Source organism: Terrapene carolina, unplaced genomic scaffold (assembly GCF_002925995.2).
Source record: "Terrapene carolina triunguis isolate 2854851 unplaced genomic scaffold, T_m_triunguis-2.0 Scaffold62, whole genome shotgun sequence".
Taxonomy (NCBI): domain Eukaryota; kingdom Metazoa; phylum Chordata; order Testudines; family Emydidae; genus Terrapene; species Terrapene triunguis.
Genome location: NW_020664413.1, coordinates 38,999,638 through 39,023,655, shown reverse-complemented (window position 1 = coordinate 39,023,655; position 24,018 = coordinate 38,999,638). Strand labels below are relative to the sequence as shown.

Genomic DNA, 24,018 nt, shown 5'->3' with positions numbered 1-24,018 from the left:
TCCACTCAGTACTATTTCTTGTTCAGCCAATTGCTAAGACAAACAAGTTTTTTTGTTATTTACAGGAGATAATGCTGCCCTCTTCTTATTAACAGTGTCACCTGAAAGTGAGAACAGGCGTTCACGTGGCACTTTTGTAGCTGGCGTTGCAAGGTATTTACATGTCAGATATGCTAAACATTCGTACGCCCCTTCATGCTTCAGCCACCGTTCCAGAGGACATGCTTCCATGCTAATGATACTCATTTTAAAAAAGAATGTGTTAATTAAATTTGTGACTGAACTCCTTGGGGAGAATTGTATGTTTCCTGCTCCATGGTTTTACCCTCATTCTGCCATATATTTCATATTATGGTAGTCTTGGGTAATGACCCAGCATATCTTGTTCGCTTTAAGAACACTTTCATTGCAGATTTGACAAAACCCGAAGAAGGTACCATATGAGATGTCTAAAAATAGCTACAGCACTCAACCCAAGGTTTAAGAATCTGAAGTGCTTTCCAAAATCTGAGAGGGACGAAATGTAGAACATGCGGTCAGAAGTTTTAAAAGAGCAACACTCCAATTCAGAAACTATAGAACTTGAACCACCAAAAAAGAAAATCAACCTACTATTGGTGGCATCTGACTGAGATGATGAAAATGAACATGTGTCAGTCCGCACTGCTTTGGATGTTATCGAGCAGAATCCATCATCAGCATGGACGCATGTCCTCTGGAAAGGTGGTCGAAACATGAAGTGGCATACAAATGTTTGGCATACAAATGTTTAGCATATCTGGCACGTAAATACCTTGCAATGCTGGCTATAACAGTGCCATGCAAACACCTGTTCTCACTTTCAGGTGACGTAAATAAGAAGTAGGCAGCATTATTGCCGGTAAATTTAAATAAATTTTATTTGTCTTGGCGATTGGCTGAACAAGAAGTAGGCTCTGAAGTTTTACATTGTTTTATTTTTGAGTGCAGTTACGGAAAAAAAAAATTCTACATTCTACTTGCACTTTTCATGATAGAGATTGCATTATAGTACTTGTATGAGGTGAATTGAAAAATACTATTTCTTTTGCTTATATTTTTAAAGTGCAAATATTTGTAATAAAAAATATAAGGTGAGCACTGTATACTTTGATTTCAATTACAACACAAAATACAATGTATTTGAAAATGTAGAAAACATCAAAAATATTTAAATAAGTGGTGTTCTATTATTAACAGTGCAATTAATTTTTTTAATCATTTGACAGCCCTGTTTTCTATAAAAAAAAAAAAAAAATTAAGTGAAAAGATGAGCATTGCCCTGCAGTGCTTGCATCCAAACAGTCTGTAGTTGCTGGTGGTATGGGAATCAGAAAGTGAAACTGACTAAAGGAGATCAGAATAGTTTCATTATTCTAGATGAGCAAGCTGGAAAACATCAACAGCATAAATAATGAAAAGTAAACTAGCATTTAAGTAATTACGTTAATCTACTGTAGTGGTAATAGCACAGGTAAGGAGGAATTTGAGTATATGATTTTTAAACTGATAAGATATGTTTTAACTATCAGGAATTCAAATGAATACACACACATGTAAGCATTATGAATGTTAACCTGAATTCTTAATATTGCATTTTGAAAAAGCTCTATTTTGTTTCTAATGATAGAGTAATTTATGTAGTCTTTTCATTTGTAGGACTTGACTTTATGATATATTTAGGCAGTCGCTGACTTACAAAGGTGTATATTTTGAAGTTCTGAATCAGCTACTGCTGTACATGTGGGTTATGTTGCATGTATGTCAGTAGCATACCAGCCTCTGGTACAATATAGTATTGAATGTAATGCATGCTTGTTTTAGCATATATGATCTGTATATCGTATTTCAAATGTTTTTCCTTTTTTTGTTTTTGCTCAGACAGGGGATTTGTCTTCTGTACAATTAGCAGGAACTCCAAATAGATGGGAGGTTTTGTCTGCAGCTCCTACCACTATAAAGGATGAAGCTGGTAATATAGTACAGATTCCAGGTGCTGCCACAGTAACTTCAAGTGGACAGTATGTCCTTCCCATTCAGAGTTTGCAAAATCAACAAATATTTTCTGTTGCACCAGGATCAGATTCATCAAATGGTACAGTGTCTAACGTACAATATCAAGTAATACCCCAGATCCAGACGGCCGATGGTCAGCAGGTTCAGCTTGGCTTTGCAACCTCTTCTGATAATGGTGGTATAAATCAAGAAACTGGTCAAATTCAGATCATTCCTGGCTCTAATCAAACCATAATTGCCTCTGGAACACCTTCAGCAAATATTCAGAATCTCTTATCACAGACTGGTCAAGTTCAGGTTCAGGGAGTTGCAATTGGTGGTTCTTCCTTTCCTGGCCAAGCACAAGTAGTTGCTAATGTCCCTCTTGGACTACCAGGAAATATTACTTTTGTACCCATCAATAGTGTTGATCTAGATTCTCTGGGACTCAACAGTGGTTCTCAAACCATGACTGCAGGCATTAATGCAGATGGACATTTGATAAATACTGGACAGGCCATGGATAGTTCAGACACTTCTGAAAGGACTGGTGAACAAGTTTCTCCTGAAATTACAGAAACTACCACTGATAATGACTTATTTGTGCCAACATCATCTTCATCACAACTGCCTGTTACCATAGACAGTACAAGTATATTGGAACAAAATGCAAACAGCTTGACCACAAATAGTGGGCAAGTACACAGTTCTGACCTTCAGGGAAATTACATCCAGACATCAGTCTCTGATGACACACAGGCTCAGAATATTCAGGTCTCCACAGCACAGCCTATTGTACAACACATACAGCTTCAGGAGTCTCAGCAACCAACCAGTCAAGCCCAAATTGTACAAGGTATTGCGCAACAGACAATCCATGGTGTGCAAGCAAGTCAAGGTATATCGCAACAGGCTCTACAAAATCTTCAGCTGCAGCTCAATCCTGGAACTTTTTTAATTCAGGCACAAACAGTGACCCCTTCTGGGCAGATCACTTGGCAGACATTTCAGGTGCAAGGTGTCCAAAACTTGCAAAACTTGCAGATTCAGAATGCACCTGGTCAACAAATAACTCTAACACCTGTGCAGACTCTTACTCTTGGTCAAGTTGCAGCAGGTGGGGCCTTGACTTCAACTCCAGTTAGTCTGAGTACTGCTCAATTGCCAAATCTGCAGACAGTTACAGTAAACTCTATAGATTCTGCTGGTATTCAGCTGCACCCAGGAGAAAATGCTGACAGTCCTGCAGGTATTTATCTTACTCTAACTCTTTGTGAAAAATGGCTTTTTTTTGTTTTTGTTTTTTACTGTGTGTAGTTTGTTGAACAATGATAATCATAACTACATTGTTTTGCTGAGGATGCATACAAGATACAGTTAGCTGATCAAGCTATACTAGTACTTTGAACAACTGATTCGCAAGAAACTATTGTTGCAGAACGTAGTCAAATATACTCTCTAAAATGTAAGTTACTGTGATTTTTCAACTATTCAAATTAAAGTAGTCAACATTAGCACCTTCTAAAATGGTGTCTCTATGCTTCTAAGTTTTCTGAAGCAGAGGACCTCTCTTCTAAATTGCGGGGAATCTGACCATCAGATTTACAGGGCAGCAGTGCCATTACCTTATCTCCCTCCTAGCAGGGACCCTCATCATATAGTCTATCAAGTTTTATAGGAAAAATCCAAATGCTTCTGAGGATACCACTCCTACTTGTCTGAAAACATTCATGGACCCCAAGGTGTCATGTATCAGAGGTTGAGAACCTCTGCCATTATTGATCTACCATTTTGTTAATCATGTTTCCTACCAATTTAATTTGAACAAAACTATGGTTACAGAACTTGTACAAGTAGAAGTGAAACAAATGCACAAACATCTACATGGTAGCTATGTTTAAGAATGAGTGACTTTACTTTCCAGTTCAACTTGTTTGCACAATGTTTATTAGACATACCGCTTATAAGTTTATTATAACTTACCGCTTGTAAGTTATAAACTGCTAACTGCTTGTAAGATGATGCTTGTAGATATCAAAAGTTAGAATGTTTGACATTTATCTCCATAGGTAAGATAAGAATTGTAATTATTTCAGAAAAATGTCTTTCCAACAATGAATTAAAAATCCAAACTTGAAGACCATTTACTCTTAGCCTATGTGATTTAAGATAATCATGTTAATTAAGGCTCTGATTCAGCATGGTACTTAAGCACACATGTTAACTTTAAGTGCATGAGTAGGTCCAATTAAATCAATTGGACTTCTCATGGGCTTAAAGGTAAATGTGTGCTTAAGTTCTATGCTGAATCAGGGCCCACGTGTCAAAGACTTGGTAGTTTTGGGCTTGAATGGTTATTACTATTGTGTATCCAGCAATTTTGCTTTCCATTCAGAATCCAAAATTTCATTCTAAAATAATAAACCATAATGCTTTCTTCTAATTCTTGTCCTTGTGAAGATGGCCTCAGATTCATGTGCTGTTGCACCATTAAGTTATTAAGGAAAATTGTCTAGACCAACAATAGCCGAGTAAAATATAGCCTCCATCCATGATCTTATATTACATAGAAATATAAATTTCTAACGGGGATCAGAACTGCTTTATTTCTGTAAAGTTTTACATTTGGTACAGGATCATGTAGACTCTGCTGATGCTTCTGGAATAGTACTAGAAACATGATCCTGGGTGAGAGAGAAGAGATGAGAAGGGAAAGCATACAGAAACCAAAAGAGAAAAGTATGCACACAAGGAGTGAAAAATGAAGACTGTCATGGTATAGTGCCAGTGTCAGTTAGTTTGGCCCCTTGCTTTCTGGGCCATTTCAGGAGGGGAATGGCTTGCATCACAAAGTTTGAATGCCTTCTGAATGGCTGCAGGGACAACCCATCAAGCCTTCCCTGACAGAGTATTTCTGGTATGGCCAGGGAAGGGAGATAAGTAAAGGGGGCAATGTGGACAAAGTTCACAGAAATAATGGATTACGGGAGAAGGAAATTGTATGTAAACCGGTGGATCAGCAAAATTTGATTATAATTGAGACTGAGTGGAGATTATAGTTGAGGTTTTCGCTGTCTTTCTGATAATGGTAAATGGGCTAGTAGTTTTTTTTCCCCCAAATCCCTTCCCTAAACTTTTTGGGAACTTAATCTGTCCCTCCTGCACATATCACACCACTCCTTTCCCCCAAAATCACAAATAAAAAAATTTAAATCCATTTTATTTGGTGCATGTCTCCACAGAAACTTTCAACATAGAGTTTCTTCAAACCAGTAGAATCAGATTGAATATTCACCTCCAATATTTCAGATTTACCGCACACATCTGATACTGTGTATTAAAATGGCTAAACTCCGTCTCCATTCACCACAGCCTTCTGCTGTAGTATAGTGTTCCATTCCTCCCTTTTTATTTATAACTCTTTGTAGCTTTTGCAATATCATAGATTTCCTCTATTTTAGAGGATATGCATAAAAAATAGGTATGGGGAATAATCACTAGGATTGGAGAAGAAATTATGCTTTTCAGGCCTGAAAAAGGGAGAAAAAAAGCTTAGTTTTTTTTTTTTTTTTTTTTTTAATGAAAGGGGAAGAGATGAGGAGTGAATAATAGAACAAGAGAAGGTAAATCAATAAGATACATGTGACAGGTTATTTTATTTTGGGCTGTAGGAAGGATCCCTCTTCACCACATATGAGGAGGATTGCAAAATTTTAAGGTGAGGTGAGGGGAAATGTTTTCTTTGCATTTCTTTATTTTACTAGACAAACTGAAGCACTAAAGCTCCTCCTTTCACAGAAGGCATAATTAGGTTGTATTCTGCTTATACTCTTTAAAGTTTTCCCTTGGGGTTGATAGCCCTAGGAAAAATGAAATCTGCTTATGCTTTGTCTCAGGCTGGAACTGATTGGTGTGTGTGAAGTTTGAATAAAATCATGTGAGCTGTTACGCAGTTGTGAAGTATGTAGGTCAATTAGAACTTCGTCCCTTCAACCTTGATTTACTGTTAAGAGGTGCTCTTCTCTACCTTGGTTTCAAGGTAATCTGAAGAGGACATCTTTACTGCTGAGAGATTTAGTCAGCATGAGACAAGAATGCCTCATGAGTAAACAAAGTGGTGAATCAAAAGGAAAAACAATCAGGTACTGCAAAATAAGTTAAGTCCAGTGAGAAAGGGACCATTTGTCGCTTTACTTGAAAAATAGGTTGTTACTGCTTTTAGTTCTAACTGTGTGTACAATACCTTACATATATGCAGAACCTTCCATTATACTGAATCAATTCTGAAGGAAAGTCTTCATCTTAAATTAGTTAACATTCTGTTTTGGGATGCTTACAAGAGCTCATGTTACCCCCTGCTATGCTTGTTATTGTCCGGAGTGGGGAAAAGCAATTAGTAGATAGTCAGGTCTGAAGCTATCTAGATCTGAGGAGTGCAGAACAAAATACAGCAAATTTCCAAAATGTCAAATACTGTCAAAAAGGTAGTTTGCTCACCTAGGTTCTGGGTTCAGATCCTGATGCTCTTACTAGAAATTAACCATAAGGAAAGATCTCTAGCAGCTTTCTCCTTTTACCTGCACTTATCCAGGAGCGCCACCAGCTTTTCCCCCGCCTAGGGCAGCAGAAGGTCCCGCCCCGAAATGTCACCCCCCACAGAGGCAGCGGAAGGGCCTGCCGCCGAAATACCACCGCGGTTGCCGCCCCCCAAATTGTAGCGCCCTAGGCGACCACCTAGGTCGCCTAATGGGTTGCGCCGGCCCTGCACTTATCAATGACATATTGCATGCCTGCTGTAAAAACGAGAGGCTAGGTGCACATGACTCGTATTTGAAGGCTACATTACTGCTTAGCTGTCCCCCAAAAATATTCAGTTTCAGTTACATAATATAATTTCTCCTTATCCAAATGTAGACTTTAGTTGTTGCATTGCTTTAGGAGACACTTAAACTTAAAAAAAAAAAAAAATGACAATGTACGTTAGCTCCTCTGAAGACATTTCTCTAGATAATTGATGAGTTGCATAGAATCTAATTTTAAAGGCTTCTCAAATTAGTTTATTGTTAACTATTGAATCCCACTTAAGGGTGGTTACTCCCCATAGCAAATATAACTTGATCAGTTCTGATCAGGGTTTCTTCATTAGAAGCTGGATTTAGTTTTATGATGGTACAGTACTTTTGGTTCCCAAAAGTAATGTGAAGAAAACTGATAAAGCAGTTGGAATAGTAGTGGCTCTAGCCAAGGGAATGTGCACATCTGGGTTGATATTGCACATCTGTCAGGTTCAGCTTATATTTAAAAAAAAATCCCAGAAGTGAAGGTCTATAAACATTTTGCTGACTATATCCAAATATAATTCCAGCTATAATTCCAAAGTAAATTATATAATGTAAAGCTTGTTTAATATAAGATCTCTTGAGGAAGGAGTTCTCTCAGTCCCAGTCCTTTTTTCTCCCAACAGTGTCTTTCTGTAGAGCTATATAAACAGCTGCTCAGAGAATTAGGTACCTGCTGCCAGTGAAGCTCATCATCATTCATACCTGATAATCAACTCATGCTGGTTATTAGAGAGCAGGAGAGGTGGTCTGTTCATGAAAGAGATTTAATCCTATCCATGCCAGAGCCTTAGCTCCTTATCACACTGACATAAATGTAGCATAATGTAGCCAAATTTAAAATTACCTTAAAAGGGCCAAATAGTTTTCTGGATAAATACTTGCCCAAGTGACAAACTTTAATATCTTGCCAGGTATCTTTCACCTCCAAGAGAACTACACCACATTATTAATATAAAACTTTTCTGGCATCTTTCTTGCGTAAACTGGCTGAAACAAATAAGAAGTTGAGGGCTAACATATGAAATGTGGTTTTCAAAAAACCAAAAATTTTAACATCTTGGTAATGACTAAAGAACAGAATACACACATTTGTAGCCCTCAGGTTAGTTCTCAGAAAACTTTAGTATTTCTGGTGAAATACTGTGAACCATTGTTTATAAAGGAACTGTCGGTATGAATTTTTGAACTTGACTCATTTCACATCAGCAGTTTTCTGCTCCCATGTTATTTAGAAAAAATTTGTGTATGGGCCTCAGATCAGCAACGCCAAACATGCTTAGGCCTTTCTGTTTATGCTCCTGCTTGCTGCCTAATAAGTTTTACTTTCAGCTTTGCTGCTTCTATTACTAAGAGCCACCTTGACAAGTTAGAACTTGTTCCAGGGGCCTCTGGTTGTCTTGGGTAACTTCCCCACATCAGAGATACTTAAAACAGCGATGTGAAGCTTAATCCTCACCTTTACCACTCACTTATTCCTTGGTGCAAGCCTCCAGGTTGGATGTTCGTTTTGGTAGGGCAGTTGTATACTACTTTTCAAGCAGGCCTTCATTCACTCACATCCTAGCACAGGTAGCACTGTTTGATGGTCACCAAGACAATCACTTGAGGATGAGAGAGTGGCTACGTACCTTACTGGTTCTTTGAGGTGTGTTGTCCATACAGATTCTATGACCTGTCCTCCATCCCTGCTGATCAAAGCCCTTCTCGTATGGAATTTTTGTGGGGAACAAACTGAGTGTGAGTTGTGGCCATCCCACTTTTTATGCCTTCAGTTTTGGGGCATGAGTGTGCATACATGGCATAGGTAGGGCTCAGTGGACACCGCTATTCAAAAAAAATCTGATCTCACATGCGCACCAAGAGTGGAATCTGCATGGATAACCTATCTCGAAGAAGCATAATTACTATATGGTAAGTCTTCTGTGCCACATAATATGTATTGTGATACTGACTTAAGCTCTGTTAAGACTATTTTTAAATGACTGACTGATGAAGCAATACATGTGGTCCTTTAAAACAGGTATTTCGTGGCACGCTTGCAAGAATGGTTTTAACTGCATTTTTGCTGATCTTGATGATTGATACAGTACTTTAGTACTCATTACTTTAATTGTGAAATGAAAGACTGCCTACCAAGACCTGAGTTTAGCATTTTGGGTTTCTATTCTCCATGCAACAACTGATGATTTTAATAAATTAAGGCTTGATTTAAAGCCAGTTAAAGAGAGTGGTAGACTTTCCAAATCAACATGGAAATGACTTAAACCTGCTTTGTTTAAAAGAATCTGCGCTGTGACTCTAAGAATCCAGGAAGAGGGGTGCTAAGGTGATTTTAGGCCACCTTTGTCCCCTTCTGATGATGGGCTGCTTCAGAGGCCTGAGTAGCCCGTGGTGTAATTTAAGCAGCTCTAGAAGGCCTTTTGAGTTATGGCAGTATGTCATCAGCTGCCAATAGGCAGCAGTGCTTCCTGGAATCTGGTTCCACCAACTCCTGTAAGACTGACTATGCTGGTATTTGCAACAGGGTCTTCAGAAGACAGCCAGGTTCCATAGTTGGGGGGAATGTTCCACCAGTTATGTTTGGGGCTTTTAGAGCGCCTTTATTTCACGGAGTGCTTTAGCCTCAAATTGGGTGGAGTTAAAGCAAAAGGATTGGTTTACCCAATAAGGGTTTTTGCCTAACATATAATAGGCAAAAATTCTGCTTGAACCTGATTATAGGCTTTCCTGATCATCAGCAGGTTGATGTAGTTTTCAGCAGGGATTCCTGAAAGATGACCCCTGTTAAGCACTGACCATATAACTGCCACATGCATAAAGAGTTCCTGTTCTGAAGAGTTTAGACTGAGACACAGAAGACTACTGCTATTGGGAGACTTGGAGGAGAAAGTTAGTTTAGATTAGCACAGACAAAAATCTCACCCAAGAAATCTGACTCTTGCCTAATATGATTCAGCAGAGTTTCTTCCCATCCAGAAGTGTAAGTAAGGAAAGCTATGACGTTGAGAGGAGCTGTATTACACATAGAGATGTGGAGGACATTGCTGCATTGCAGAAAAAGAGAGAGACTGAATCAGAGACCTGACATCCTATAAGAGGACAAGGTGGTGCCTTTTGTCTCGCTTATTTAAAAAGTTCTCAGACTTTCAAAGGGACCCAGCTATATAGAATGAGTTAATGGGAAATGCAAGTTGAATGTCTGCACTCTTAAGACCTCTCTATGACTTAACTGTGATATTCATGAGGAAGTTGACTTGGGTATACCAGACGGCCATTGCAGAATCTATATGGTGTCTGTTACAACCATAATTCTACCTCTCTGGTGGGAGACATGTAAAGCTTAACTGAGTAGGTAGACTGGATGATTTTGGTGTCCAGGGGAAGAGGCTGCATTTGTGTTAATATTTGCAATTATACAGCTCATCAGATCCAGTGATGCTTACTGAAAGTGTTTGTGGATGGATAGATTGCATCAACGGTGTGGGGGTATCCCCCCTTCCCTACAGTATTGGGGAGATCACCTGAAGTAAGGACTAAAGTGACCAGATTAATTCTTAAGTAGTTTAATAATAATTCTGCATAAATAGAAGTACTCAAGCAGAAATCATGAAGTAGACCGGTTCTTCCTCTCAGTACTTTCTGGGGTTTAAGATCGTGTCTGTGACAGTACTGGGGAAAAGCAGCAGATCCAGCACTCTGGTCACAGTAATTTCAGATAAATGCCACAGGCACAGTTACATATGGGAACTGTGCCAATTTTGATAGGCTGGAGAGACTCAAAGGCTATCACTTCATTAACTCAGAAGGCATGAAGGCATAGGAAGAAAATGAAGGGAGGAGAGAGAAAGTGAAAGAACTGTGGGCCAGTAGAGCCTAGGCCACAAGAAGTCTCTCCCTTGCTGGGCTCGGGAGCCTTAGAGCCCCAGGATACCGTTAAAGGTGTTGCACAATCTGTAAAAGTGGTAGGAACAAACTTTTAAAATAAATCACTGGATGTTTTACCTGAAGAAAGTCTCTGCATAGTTTGTCTGGAAAGAGGCAGGAATGGAGCACGCCCCTGCCACAGTGTCCCAGATATTGACAGGATCGGAAGCAGCAACTGTCTCCTTAGTGGACTAGAAGATAAAGAGTTTGATTAAAATTCAAATGTTTAACAACTCTTCATAGACTTCTACAGACCAATTATCATTGCTAACCTTTCAGCTGTGCTAAAAGACCTGATCTTGATGGTTGTATTAAACGGTCTAATGTAGCTGCATTCTGGAAAGTAGATTGCTGATTTGCTCATCTTAACAGTGAAGAGGCTGGTTTGAGGAGCTAGCTTGTACCCATGCTTTTATAAAAGCCTTGGTTCTGAGACAAACTACTTTTAGGCAGAATTACCAAGAAATTAGTAAGTGAGCAGAATTTCATTAATATATTTTTCTGTACCTCTGGACAGGTTCACCAGACTTTGAAAACCACAGATATCTTTGCAATAGTATCAGTTGACAGTCCTGCAGGCAGGAAAGGTAGATAAACCAAAAATTAGTGGAATGAAACTCTCAGTTTCTCATTTAAAAAAAAATAATGCAAGAGTATACTACTTTAAATCCAGTTGAGGCAGAACAGGAATGGGAATTTGAGAGAAGGGCCAGAGCCTTTTGCCTTAATTCTGGTCCAGTTTGACTGACGCTTTTGTCATGTGATCTGAGAAGCAAATGGCCCAGCAGTACCAGACTGAGATATCCGAAACTTTAGAAAAATCCTCTCCATATTAGATTACCTAGTCATGGTAGCTGCAATAGCAAACCATGCTTAAGGACAGTTTTCAAACATGGCATTTACATCTGCTCATTTTCACCCCATTACTAGACTAGATGAACTCTCGAGGTCCCTTCCAGTGCACTTTTAGAAACCGGAAACAATTAGCTTTTGAGTTTTTGAACTGCTCATTTCATCTTAATAAGATATACACCTTTACCCGGATATAACGTGGTAAAGCAGCGCTCCGGGGGAGCGGGGCTGCGCACTCAAGTGGATCAAAGCAAGTTCGATATAACGCGGTTTCACCTATAATGCAGTAAGATATTTTTTTTTTGGCTCCCGAGGACAGCGTTATATCGGGGTAGAGGTGTATATGGCATATTGAAACTGAAAGCAAGCGGACAGTGTGAAATAGAATAGAAGCATAAAAATGCAGTGGATATGATTGCTGGCACTACTCGTTTCATACTTAATAAAAACCTGTATATTAAAAAAATGTATTTGAAGCTGCCACAGAATTTCCACCAGTTTGCCATAGAATCTAGGGACCTCGCAACAGAATTTAGATCCAGTTTGTCACAAGGTACAGAAGGGCCTTAACCACGAGTCAGGCCTCAGAACTGTAATTCGTTGGGGCACCAAAAGGCAACTATGGAAATGCAATACCATCATTCAGTGTTGTGGCATACTAAAATGCATGTGAGGGCATTTTGATTAGTTTTTATATGTCTGACTGTTTCCTGCCTGGTTTCCCCTTGGTTTTCTTCCTAGTCTTGAAGCACAATTAACTGAACAAAAAACTGAATGAAGGTTATATTCCTAAATTTTAGCCCTTTCCCGTGGCTCTTCTCTCAAGCATTTGAGGACAAGAATGATGATCAGTTTGTGGCAGGGAGTTTTCTTTTGAAAAACCCTTTATTTTGAGCTGTGGAGTTTTTTGCATAGTCCTATTTGTAAATTATACTTTTTATTGTGTTTGTGTATGTGCTCAGAACTTAGGATGGTCTCATTCTTAAAAAACTCTAAAGAAATGGTTATAATTTAGAAACAATACAAAAATGCAAACAATACTGAAATACTTGTTTTGACTTCAGTTTCTAGGGGTTTTGTTTTAGCTACTTGTGTAAATTTAAACCCCAAGATGATACAGTAAATTATTGCAGGTTCATGGGAACTGTTTTATTTTTTTCCCTGTGTCTTTAGCGCTTTCCGAACTGCCCTTTGGGGGGAGATGTGCAAGACACTGCTTAAAGATAGCTGTTAATTTAAAGAAACAAGAACTTTGCTGTGTTTACAAGTTTATTTTTAATAAAACCTAACTGAAAAGGTCTTCAAATGCAGAAAATTGTTATCCTGAAAAAGTTTTCCCCCGTTCCTCACTCACCTGCCGCTACTCAGGTTCAGGTTTGTGCAGTTTCTTTCTTGCACATATTGAAATTACAAACACATTCCTAATACTGCTTTAAACTCCATTTTCTGATGTACTTGTTCAGGGTGCTGGTCTGTCTTGCAGAAGCTCTGAACTTGGGTCTCACGGTTTATAAAACAAACTCTGAATCTTTCAGTTTACCTTTAAAATGTGTCGTCTTAAAATTGCAAATACATGCATTCAAATAATGTAACATCTTTAGTAGTTTTGTATTTATTTTTCAAGCATTTTAATTTACCTTTTACCATTCACTAAGTTTCTGAATAAGTGTAGTATTAACATTTTTTAACTTTAGGCTTTGTCTGCATGGAAAGTTGTACCAGTTTAACTTTAACTATATCAGTTTAAAAACAGATTTAAGGCTGTGCAAACCCCTGTAAGGACTCCACTCGCTGAGCCCCAACCAAAAGAAATGGTCTTGGTGGCCTTCTCTACCAAGAACAGTTCAAACTTTAAGTTTTAGACGTATTCTAGTTTTGGCTTGCTCTTTGAAATTTAAAGTTAAATACACTTTTTAAATATGGAATAGGCTACAAGGGCACAGCAGCAATGTCAGTATGCACTAAAAACTGTTGACTTCAGAATGACACACAGTGCTCTTTGCAGTAGAGATTTCATCATTATGGTTTGCTTCTCTCTGTTTAATGGGCTACTTACGGATCTATGTTTTGTTCTTTTCCTTAGATATTAGGATTAAAGAAGAGGAGCCTGATCCAGAAGAGTGGCAGCTCAGTGGCGATTCTACACTAAATACCAATGATCTATCACATTTGAGAGTACAGGTGGTAGATGAGGAAGGGGACCAAACACATCAAGAAGGAAAAAGATTGCGACGAGTTGCTTGCACCTGTCCCAACTGTAAAGAAGGTGGTGGGAGGTATGCTACTATTTAGGGTCCATATACTTATTATGCGGAAAACAAATAATGAGAAACTCAAAAGAAACTCAATTATGAACTTCTTGACTGTAGCTATTGGAGATCTTCGGGCACTGAGCTTATGCAGTAAAACATCTCCAGCTCTTATTTTGTGTTTATGGGGAAGGGTCAGAATCTGCAGTCTAGTGAGTCAAGTTTTACTCCATGCTTGTTGAATTGTCCTACTGAAATGAATGGGACTATTCAACATGAGTATAGGTTGGCAGAACAAGGCCCTAAATAATATGAAAGTGTTGAATTTCTATATATGCAGATCTGAGATTGACTTCCTACCATATCTCAATTTTCAAGGATTTGATTAAGTCCTGTGTTTGAGTATTTCATGATTGATTAAACAAAGGCTTTGTCTCCTATAGTGAAGGGAATGGTATGAAAACCTGAGACAGCCTGGATTTTTTTCTACTTGTAACATTTTTCCTCTGTAGAGACCTATTGTGTTTTGACATATTTTCAGTAAAGGATTTTGTTATGGGCGTCAGAAACTGGAGAAGGAGGGAAGAAATTGTTGCCTTTCTGAAATGGAAATATCTGGGATAGCATTATTGTATTTGAAACTATTGTATATTGGAAAATAGCCTTTGTACTAGAATTTTCATGTCCATTTTGGCAACCTTATGTAGGCAACCATTTTAAATGGGCACCTAGTTTATTTGAAAATCAAATATAAACTTTTTGATTCTGTTTTGAGGACGTATTGACTTCCTAAGGTTCTACAAACCTGTTACTGTCTGAGGATTGTGAGAGGCTAGCTAAGTCTGGCTGCCCCTGTTGCTTCCACGTCTTCTCTGTTGGTTTGTTGATGTGCTTGCAAGGAAAGTACCTAAAACAGACAGCTAATGTATTTCCTGGCAAAATGATACAGTAGAACTTAATTATGGGCAGAGCTGTTAGCAGTGTTTATAGTTAAAGTAGCTTCAACACTTTGTATTCTAAAACCCTATTTTCAGTTGCTTATAACTTTGCTGGACTCTAACCATTTGGGCTGAAGTTTTCTATGCCTGGTGTCTGCCTCAGGCTGACCTTTTTTTGTTTTTGTTTTTGTTTTGTTTCAGTAAAACTGGTTCAGTAGTTTCTGATAACATAGTTAAGTTAAAATATGTTGATTTGCCCACCTTAAACTTATATCTGTTTCACTGAGAAACTTTAGCACCTCCATGCTTTGGAGTTGGGACTTGAAATTTGGCAAGGGGGTTGCCTTGTTGCCAGTGATGTGCCTTTTTGAGTCTACCCCCCCCCCCCCCCCCCCCCCCCCCCCCCCGAAAATCTCAGATTTGGACAAATAAGCTTATGAAAAATCAGAATTAGCACATGCTCAGTAAAGGTTTGCTATAGGCTGGCAGCTAACTTCTCTGAAGGTTTCTTCTGCAATGGTCATGCTCCTGTATGCCAACTAGATATTGCATGCACCATCCTCACAATGTGACTGAGCTTGCTTCATCTGAGTGCAGCAGGGGCTAAGAAGGACTTTCCCTGCAAATGTTCCTCCCAGTGGTAGGTTGCTCTGGCATCAGGCATCAAAACTGAGAGCAGGAATACCATCTCTCCTGTGCTTTTAGTGTTCCTTCTGCAATCTGCTGGTGCCCAGTCAGCATGGAAAAAGTAGCCTGGCTGGACTTTAGAGGGTGGTAGGTGGGAGAGTCCGAGACAGGAGCTCAGGGAGAGGTGAGAATAAACAGAGTGGTACTGGTTTGGGGGTAGGGAAAGGGGAAGACTGAGACAAGGGGGAGGAAAGGGTAGGTAAGAGGAACACTGGGACAGTAACCAGGGGTGTGAGGAGGACTGGTTTGAGGGTGGAGCTGTCTAACCAATAGAGTGCACTCTCCTCCAGAGCCTGGAGTTACACGCAGGATTTTTGAGTTTCAGTAGTTGTATGCTGTCTAGTAAATAACTGCATATCTACTGACAAAATGTATGTCTGTTCCACCTCTAATGACTCGTGACCATTTAAAACAGCCTACTACTGCTACCAATTCCTCAGTTAGCTCCAGTGGTCGAGGTCTGTACTGATGGTCTAAAGTCCCAACCTTGCTGATGACTCATAGGGGGCCAGCATAGTTCTACATCGGGGTGGCCAATCTGTGGCTCCAGAGCCACATGCAGCTCTTCAGAAGTTAATACGTGTCTCCTTGTATAGGCACCGACTCCGGGGCTGGAGCTACAGGCGCCAACTTTCCAATGTGCCAAGGGGTGCTCACTGCTCAACCCCTGGCTCTGCCACAGGCCCTGCCCCCGCTCCTCCCCCTCCCCCCACGAAACGGCTGATCAGGAGGCTCTGGGAGCGGGGAGTGGAGCTGATGGGGGGGGGCTGCTGACGTATTACTGTGGCTCTTTGGCAATATACATTGGTAAATTCTGGCTCCTTCTCAGGCTCAGGTTGGCCACCCCTGTTCTACATTATGGAGTTTGCTTTTGTAAAAACTTAGGAAAATACATTTTTAAAAGAATGTTAGCGTTGCAAAGTCAAGTGCTCAAAAGTTAGAAATGCCAGAATTAAGGTTGTCTGTGCAACCTTAATTTGGCCCCTTATGTGCATGCATTATCATACAGTGTTAATAATAAAAATAAATAAATACAAGTGTTCAATACATGATCACATACTATTTTTTCCACAGGACCCTTGCCTTATTCAGAGCATAGGATGGCCTATGCTCAGGGAATTAATTGGGTTTGTGTAGTGAATGGTGTTATTGTCTGTGGGACCCCTGCTTCATTAGTGGTAGAAGTTGGAAGGCGCCTATTGAATGAGAAAAGATGGTGTCATGGTTAAGGCAATTGAATGCTTTAGAATTGGATTCTGTCCCTGTCTCTGCCACAAAGTTCCTCTGTGATGCTGGGCAAGCCACTAAAACCAAACTTTTCACAGGTAGCCACTAATTGTCTCTTCCCAATTTGAGACATCTGAGGCCTAATTTTCACAAGTGTGGAGCACTCAAACTCACAACTGCAACTGAAGTCAATTGGAGCTGTGCTTTGAACTTATAAAGTATTCTGAAAAATAAGGTCTTTGGTATCTCAAGCTAGGCATTCATAATCGGTGAATGCTTGACAATTTTGGCTTTAATCTCCCTATCTGTACAATGGGGACATTTAATATCAATTTACTTGTTTGAAGAGCTCAGATAATACAGTGATGAATGTGCATGATGAGCAAAGCCCATTAGGAATTTAATAATTCTATATTTAATATAGGTTTTAAATGGTTATGCACTAAATAAGGTGTGGAATCATACCTTGAATGGTACATATGTAGAAAAAGTATTGAATAGCTTCCCATTCAGTGAATGCTGTCCTTCCTCTACACTGAATAAGACAGGTATCCTGTGGAAAAGGTAGACTGTGACTCTGTAGTTACAGTCTGTATCATAACCCAAATTCTTGTGCATATTTGTCAAGGTTGTATAGGCAACCTTAACGTTGGCATTTTCTACCTTAGGTACTTATCTGGTCCCCATCACATAGTATCCAATTGTCTCACAATCTTTATTGTATTTAATGAAGCACTATTTATCCCCATTTCAAATCAATTTCATTGAAATCAAATAGGAGTTATATGCCTAAATACCTGTGAGGCTCTGGGCCTATGTGACTTACCATGGGTCACACAAGATGTTTGGCACAGCAGAAATTGAACCCATGTTTTCCACAGTCCAGGTTAGTGCTCTAACCACTGGACCATCCTTCCTCATATGCTTCTGAGTGTTTGACTTTGCAGCCTTAACATTCTTCTAATGAAATCTTTTTGAATGTAATTGTATGTCTTACACAGACACTCTCCCAAAATGTTTTAGTGTTAATTACAAGATAGGGAGATAGAATGTGGCATATGTTGCTGAACAGTGGTGTAAAGATAAAGTATACAAAACATATCAAACTATTGGATTGTAAGATCAGTAAGTAGTGTGGAAGGCATAAGCAAGGGATGAACATGTCTTCTGATTATATGAAATAAGGATAATGATCAGAGATGGCAAGAGCTTTCAGAGAATACTTCCACCTGCCATGACAATACTCGGGGTAGGGTGGGGAGGAGGAGGAGGAATACATACAAAAGGCAAGTGCTAGACACTCAGCGAACTAGCACTTAGGGGAGAAAAGAGAGAGAGACTGGAACAAGTAAAGAATAAGGGGTTTTCAAAACAAAGACGGTCTTGAACTGGATCCTGAAATGAAGGTGGATCCATTGAGTTGAGGATTGGGGGAGCATGGTCATATTAAAAGGTGACGAGGAATAGATTAGGTCTCTTTCTTGGAGTCAGGCTACTCTCAGGTGATGGATGAGTCAATATGGAATTGTTGCAGGCAGCATAAGTTACATACACCATGAGCTGCTGTGGTTCCCAGCCATCTTCAGGATCTGGGCAATTAATTTTTTTTTCTTTTCTAAAGTTAGGTTTCTAAATCCCTTTGGAATCAGCTGAATACTCGGCTCTATTGAAAATTGGTCTGTTTATTTGCGTGACTTAATACAGGTTTAGAAGCCTAACTTTAGACACTTTAAAAAAAATCTTAACCCGCAGAGATGCAGGAGAAGGTGGTGAGCTAAGGATATATCTACACAGCACCATTACCCCATGGCAGCAAGTCTCAGAGCCTGGGTTAACTGACGCGGGCTCATGGGACTTCACGCTGCAGGGCTAAAAATAGCAGTGTAGATGTTCTGGCTCAGACTGGAACCCAGGCTCTGAAACCCTGCACAGGAGGTGCTGGAGTCTGAGCCTGGACTCCAGCCTGAACCTGAACATCTGCCCTGATATTTTTAGCCCCTCATTGTGAACCCAAGTCAGGTGACCTGCACCTTTAGACTTGCTGCTGCCAGTCTTTTTTTTGCTGTGTAGACATATCCTAGCAGCCAAAGTTGAAACTAAAGTTAGGGGCAAATGGAAGGACTCAGTTGAGATTTGAAGTAGAAGAGAGAGATGTTTGAGATGTTCCTGTTCGCCAGAAAAACTACATTTCACTTTGGATATTTAATTGAAAAATGAAGATGAAGCAAGAAGTGTTCTTGGTCAAGACTGGTGGAGATGGAAGAGTCAATTCTGTCAAAAGATATGTACAACCGGGTATCATAAGCATAAAAGTTAGAAGTAAGTTGATCTAAGAGGGACAAGGAAGAAAAAAAGTACAAGGCAGAGAACCTAACTTTGTATGATGCTGTAAGGGTTAGAGGTGTCACCAGCAAGAGTGATTTGATGGATGGGAGTAGACATGTGACTGGGAACCAAATAGGCCCATATGGCTATGGAATTGATTCAGGAACATTGTTATGCCATTTTCTCTTTGATTGAATTGCTGCAATGCATTATATTCTGAGCCCTGTGTATTCATAGTTTTACAACTATTGGATTTCTTGTGGTGTCAAGCCACTTTTACAGAATTGTTCTCTGGAATTGAAGCATTCATTTAAAAAAACGGAAGGGGAGAAGGGGGTGCAATTCTGCCTTCATTTTTGTGAGGAAATCTTGAAAACACTAACAAAGTGCAAAACAATTCCGTTCCCCCCTCCTCCCCCCCCAAAGTCACGGACAGCCTGAAATGATAACTTAGGTATAGATAGATTGATCCATTCATCTCATCTGGCTTTAAGTCTGACAATTTAAATGTCAAAATCATTAACCATTTCACTTCTGCTCATTTTAGCAGAAAACATTCAGCTAATTTCTTTATTTTACAATCTGAAATAGCATTCTGTGCCTTCCTAAGGTGCCAAAAGCCCTGTCTGTCCCCTTCCCAGCTGCCAAAATCTCCAGCTTCCCCTTTCACAACTTCAACAGTGCAGTTGTTCTTTGCGAATACACAAGTCTTTGCAATATTAAAATCCTGAAAATATGGGGATTATAAATTAAATGGACTTTCTGCTATCTATTTTGATATTGGGCTACACGAATGATTGTATTTTTCAATTTCATATTTCTTTAAAAGCCTGCACTTTGTCATTTCAATGAAGTTACTGCTGAATTTTCAGTCTACTGCATTAAAGTGCTGCAGAATCCAGGAACTGTGCTGCAGAATTTAGGTCCAGCTTCCTGTGGAGTACACGGGGCTTTCATTATATGTGTAGTTACTCTGAAAATCCACTCAGATTAACATACAGAACTATTTGGATACATTTTTCCAAATGGTACAAAATATCTATTGTTTAGGAGAAATAACTTAGATTTGCTGAATAATTTTAGTATTTGTTTTTTTTAAACAGAGGCTCTAATTTGGGAAAAAAGAAACAACACATCTGTCACATCCCAGGGTGTGGGAAAGTTTATGGGAAGACTTCACATTTGAGAGCTCATCTCCGCTGGCATTCTGGAGAGCGCCCATTTGTTTGTACTTGGATGTTCTGTGGTAAAAGGTTCACTCGCAGTGATGAGTTACAGCGACACAGAAGAACACATACAGGTTATCAGTGTTTGATTTTGGCAGATTTGATTGGAGGAATGTGAATGATAAAAATTTCTTAAAATCGGCCAAATTTTCGCCTCTAATTATTCTTCCACTGACTTCATGAAAGTTGTGCTAGTGTATCTGAGAGCAAAGTTGGTCTGTGATCTGTTTATTTTGTAATAATAATGAGATGTCCCACTCCCCATATTAAATACCAAATATTTAATTTTGAAATCTGTTGTTTCTATTAAAAATAACTTTTTTCTACAATATCTAATACATCATGAAGTGGTAGGGGCTTCAGAACTCTAGAGCTTAAAGGGACACTGAGAACGTAAAAATCACAGTACCATTTGAAAATTGTGCACATACTATTGTTACAAGTGACCCATGGATTACGATAACTGAAAGCAATTTAAAAAAATCTATTTTTAAAATAGCTTATTTTATGCTTTTGATAGTTTTCTGTATAATTAATGTACCTACTTGTCATGTGCATCAGTCTCAAGCCCCACTCTGGGGGAACTCATCTGCACTCTGTTCTCCATACCTGGCAAGAGGTTACAGCAGCATTGAAACTGAAGAGGCAGCAAATGGGTCCAAGCATGTTGGTTGATGTCAAAAAACCCTTTGTAACCTCACCAAAGGAACAGAAAAATGCTTTAAAAAAAATCTTTTTAAAGTGTGTGGAGGAGAAGGGTGTCTTTGTGTGTGAAAGAGAGAAAACCATGTCCTTTTAACAAAAAATAAGTTGACAGTGTCCCACTAGTGCCTCTTCCTCATCAACATGATATATGGTTTATTGTTCATAAAAATAATTTCTCTTTGTTATCTTGTGTGACAGGAGAGAAGAAGTTTGTCTGTCCGGAATGTTCAAAACGCTTTATGAGGAGTGACCACCTTGCCAAACACATTAAAACACATCAGAATAAAAAAGGTATTCACTCTAGCAGTACAGTGTTGGCATCAGTAGAAGCAACACCTGATGATACTTTGATTACTGCAGGAGGAACAACACTTATCCTTGCAAATATTCAACAAGGTTCTGTTTCGGGAATAGGGACTGTTAATACATCTGGCACCAGCAATCAAGATATTCTTACCAACACTGAAATACCTTTACAGCTTGTCACAGTTTCTGGAAATGAGACAATGGAATAAATATTACACAAGATACCTATTAATTGTGGTTATTTTTATACAGTAGTGAGAAAAATATTGTTCCTAAGTTCTTAGATATCTTTTTATTGATGTGCAAAAATTTTTGGATTGACAGTAACTTGGTTATACATGACACTGAAATGCCTTACTTTGTATGATATTCCATAGTATATTAAAATGGTAAAATTGCATGGGTTTTGTAGGTACTTTTGGAATCTAGAAGAGATGAAATTTTACCAAGTTATATTAAAAAATGAATTTAATGATGGGAATGGTAGTCTAACCAAATGCATCAATCCTGTGTGGTTTAGTGTAAAAATGAGAACATGTTGGTATTTATCTATTGTAAGATAAAAAGAAGTTGATGGGTGAAAAGAAATCATGTTATGATAAAAGAAATTTTGTAATTTTCTTGATGACTGGAATTTTTATTATGCATAACTGACAAATCAAGTTTCCAAGCAAATGTTACATAGTGTAGGCTTTACTTAGCTCATCAGCTTGTCATTTTGAAGCTAATTATTTTAATTAGGTTAACTATGTACAATATTTTAAGCATTACTCTTGTAAGATTTTGAAAACTACATTTTAACATGGAACTCTAGGGATAGTCACCTTTTAAATCCTGTTGAAAAGCCATGTTTAAGATTTAATTTGCCAAAATGATGTCTTGTTAATATTCTTTCAATAACCAAGTTGGGCAATATAACCAATGTTTAAAAAAAAAAAAAAGTTTAAAATGTTTAAAAAAATGTATAGGTTGAGGCATTTGGGTGGTAAGGCAAATGTTATAGTGAAATATATCCCTTTCCTTGAACACTGGAGGACCAAAAATTAGGTGTATTGCGTCTCAGCAGTGATTTTTATCAAATCTTGTTTCCAAAAACATCTGTCTGCCAGGGCCTTAAAAGCCATCATGTAATTTACCAGTAAAAATATAACATATGCAAATATAACAGAAAATCACTTCCATAGTGACAATACTCCCAACCATATGGATATTAGTCATAGTGAACTAGGGGTTTTACAAGGTTTTTTTTAATTTGTTGTTTAGCTTTTGGTTAGTCAATCTGCATTTAAATATCAACCATCTTTCCTTTTTCGCTTCTTCCCTTAAATTGTATGTATCCAGTACATTTAACTGATAAACATATATGTTTTTTATTATGCTGAATTTTCTTTTTATTTTTAATTACTGTTTATATTTTCAATTATAGAAAAATGTACAAAATAAAGTTACTTAGCCAGTCTGTAAGTTCTATACCATTTTCCAAAAATGTACAACAATAATTACAGCAGTTCACCTATTTACAAACATTTGGAAATCTGTTCATTATCCTTAAAACCACCTCAAATTTAAAGGCTACCTTATTGTACGTTTAAAGTGTATTATAACAGTGTGGTAGTTAATAAAACACTATTTTTTTTCTTTTGACTTGGCGTTTACTGCATTCCTTTGTGCTATGTAACAAGGTGTGATATGCTAACACATGTTTAATAGCTCCAGTTTTTCTTCAACAAACTTCATAATGAAAATAGTTGTATTTTTTTCTGACCTTGCTCTGATATAGTTGACCCTTTAAATTCCTGTTGCGCAAGGGAAGGGTCAGCAATGGAAAGAGGATGTGACAATGGCCTCGGTGAAGGAGGAGAGGAGTTGCAGAAGAATACTGAGCTTATGAGTTCTGAGTAACAGAGAGGATGGTGTTTTCAGCTGCAGCAAGGAGGTGGAGGGCTCATAGGAAAGAGCAGTTTTTTAACTATGTTGTGAGAGTTGGTGGCAGGACATGCAGGAAGATGTCTCAATCAGCAGTGCATGACTAGACTGGGGAGAGGTTGGGGTGCCAAGATAGATTTGGGATGCTGATCCGGGGGAGAGTGTAGAAGAAGAGATGGATAGAAGAGTGAGACCCACAGAGCGTGGGAGATGTTAGGTGGTAGAGATACCGAAAAAGGCGGTGGAGAAGGTAATAGAGTATTGAGTCCAGGAACCCAACAGAAGGGATGGGGTTCAGCACAAGAATGGTGGTGTCAAATGTAGCAGAAAAATCAGAGGATGATCATGAAGAATCCTTGGATTTGGCCAGGAATAGGTCATTTGTGACTTTTTAAGGCAGCTTTGGTGGAGTAAAGTTGGGCAAAAGTCAAAGTGCTGTGAGTGACAGGAACAGCCCAAGTGTTTAATTGGGTCGCCCTTAAGAGAGTTCAGGAGCCAGCCCTTGTTTTCTCAGCTGAATGAATTGCAGCTCAATACTGAAAAGTGTTCTTAAAAATGATGTTTTGGGTTACTTTGTCTGTGACTTGCACATCAAATCTGTTTTAGTTTACAAGTAAAAAGATGTTCTCTGTCTGGCCTGTAAAGTTAACTTGGAATCTACAGGTCATTCTGGATTCTTTCTACCTTGCACTTCAACAGCAATAAAGATTCTGCAGTTGGGGCGTAATTAATATTAATCTGTTGATGATGCTTGAGTCAGAACAGAATCTAGTTCTCTCCAATAGCTGTATTGGCTTTG

The 24,018-nt window shown here is 38.8% G+C and overlaps 1 protein-coding gene across 1 annotated transcript in view; it reads left to right on the top strand.

Annotated features, from left to right (window-relative positions):
• Positions 1 to 22,937, top strand: part of SP3 (Sp3 transcription factor) — a 34,462-nt gene extending 11,525 nt beyond the window's left edge. Inside the window, exons 4-7 of the mRNA XM_024211735.2 lie at positions 1,900 to 3,262; positions 13,714 to 13,906; positions 20,160 to 20,356; positions 21,186 to 22,937. Of these exons, the coding sequence (XP_024067503.1) occupies positions 1,900 to 3,262; positions 13,714 to 13,906; positions 20,160 to 20,356; positions 21,186 to 21,502 (2,070 nt within the window). The 3' untranslated portion in view covers positions 21,503 to 22,937. The remainder of the gene's footprint in view (positions 1 to 1,899; positions 3,263 to 13,713; positions 13,907 to 20,159; positions 20,357 to 21,185) is intronic.
• The last annotated feature ends 1,081 nt before the right edge of the window (positions 22,938 to 24,018 follow it).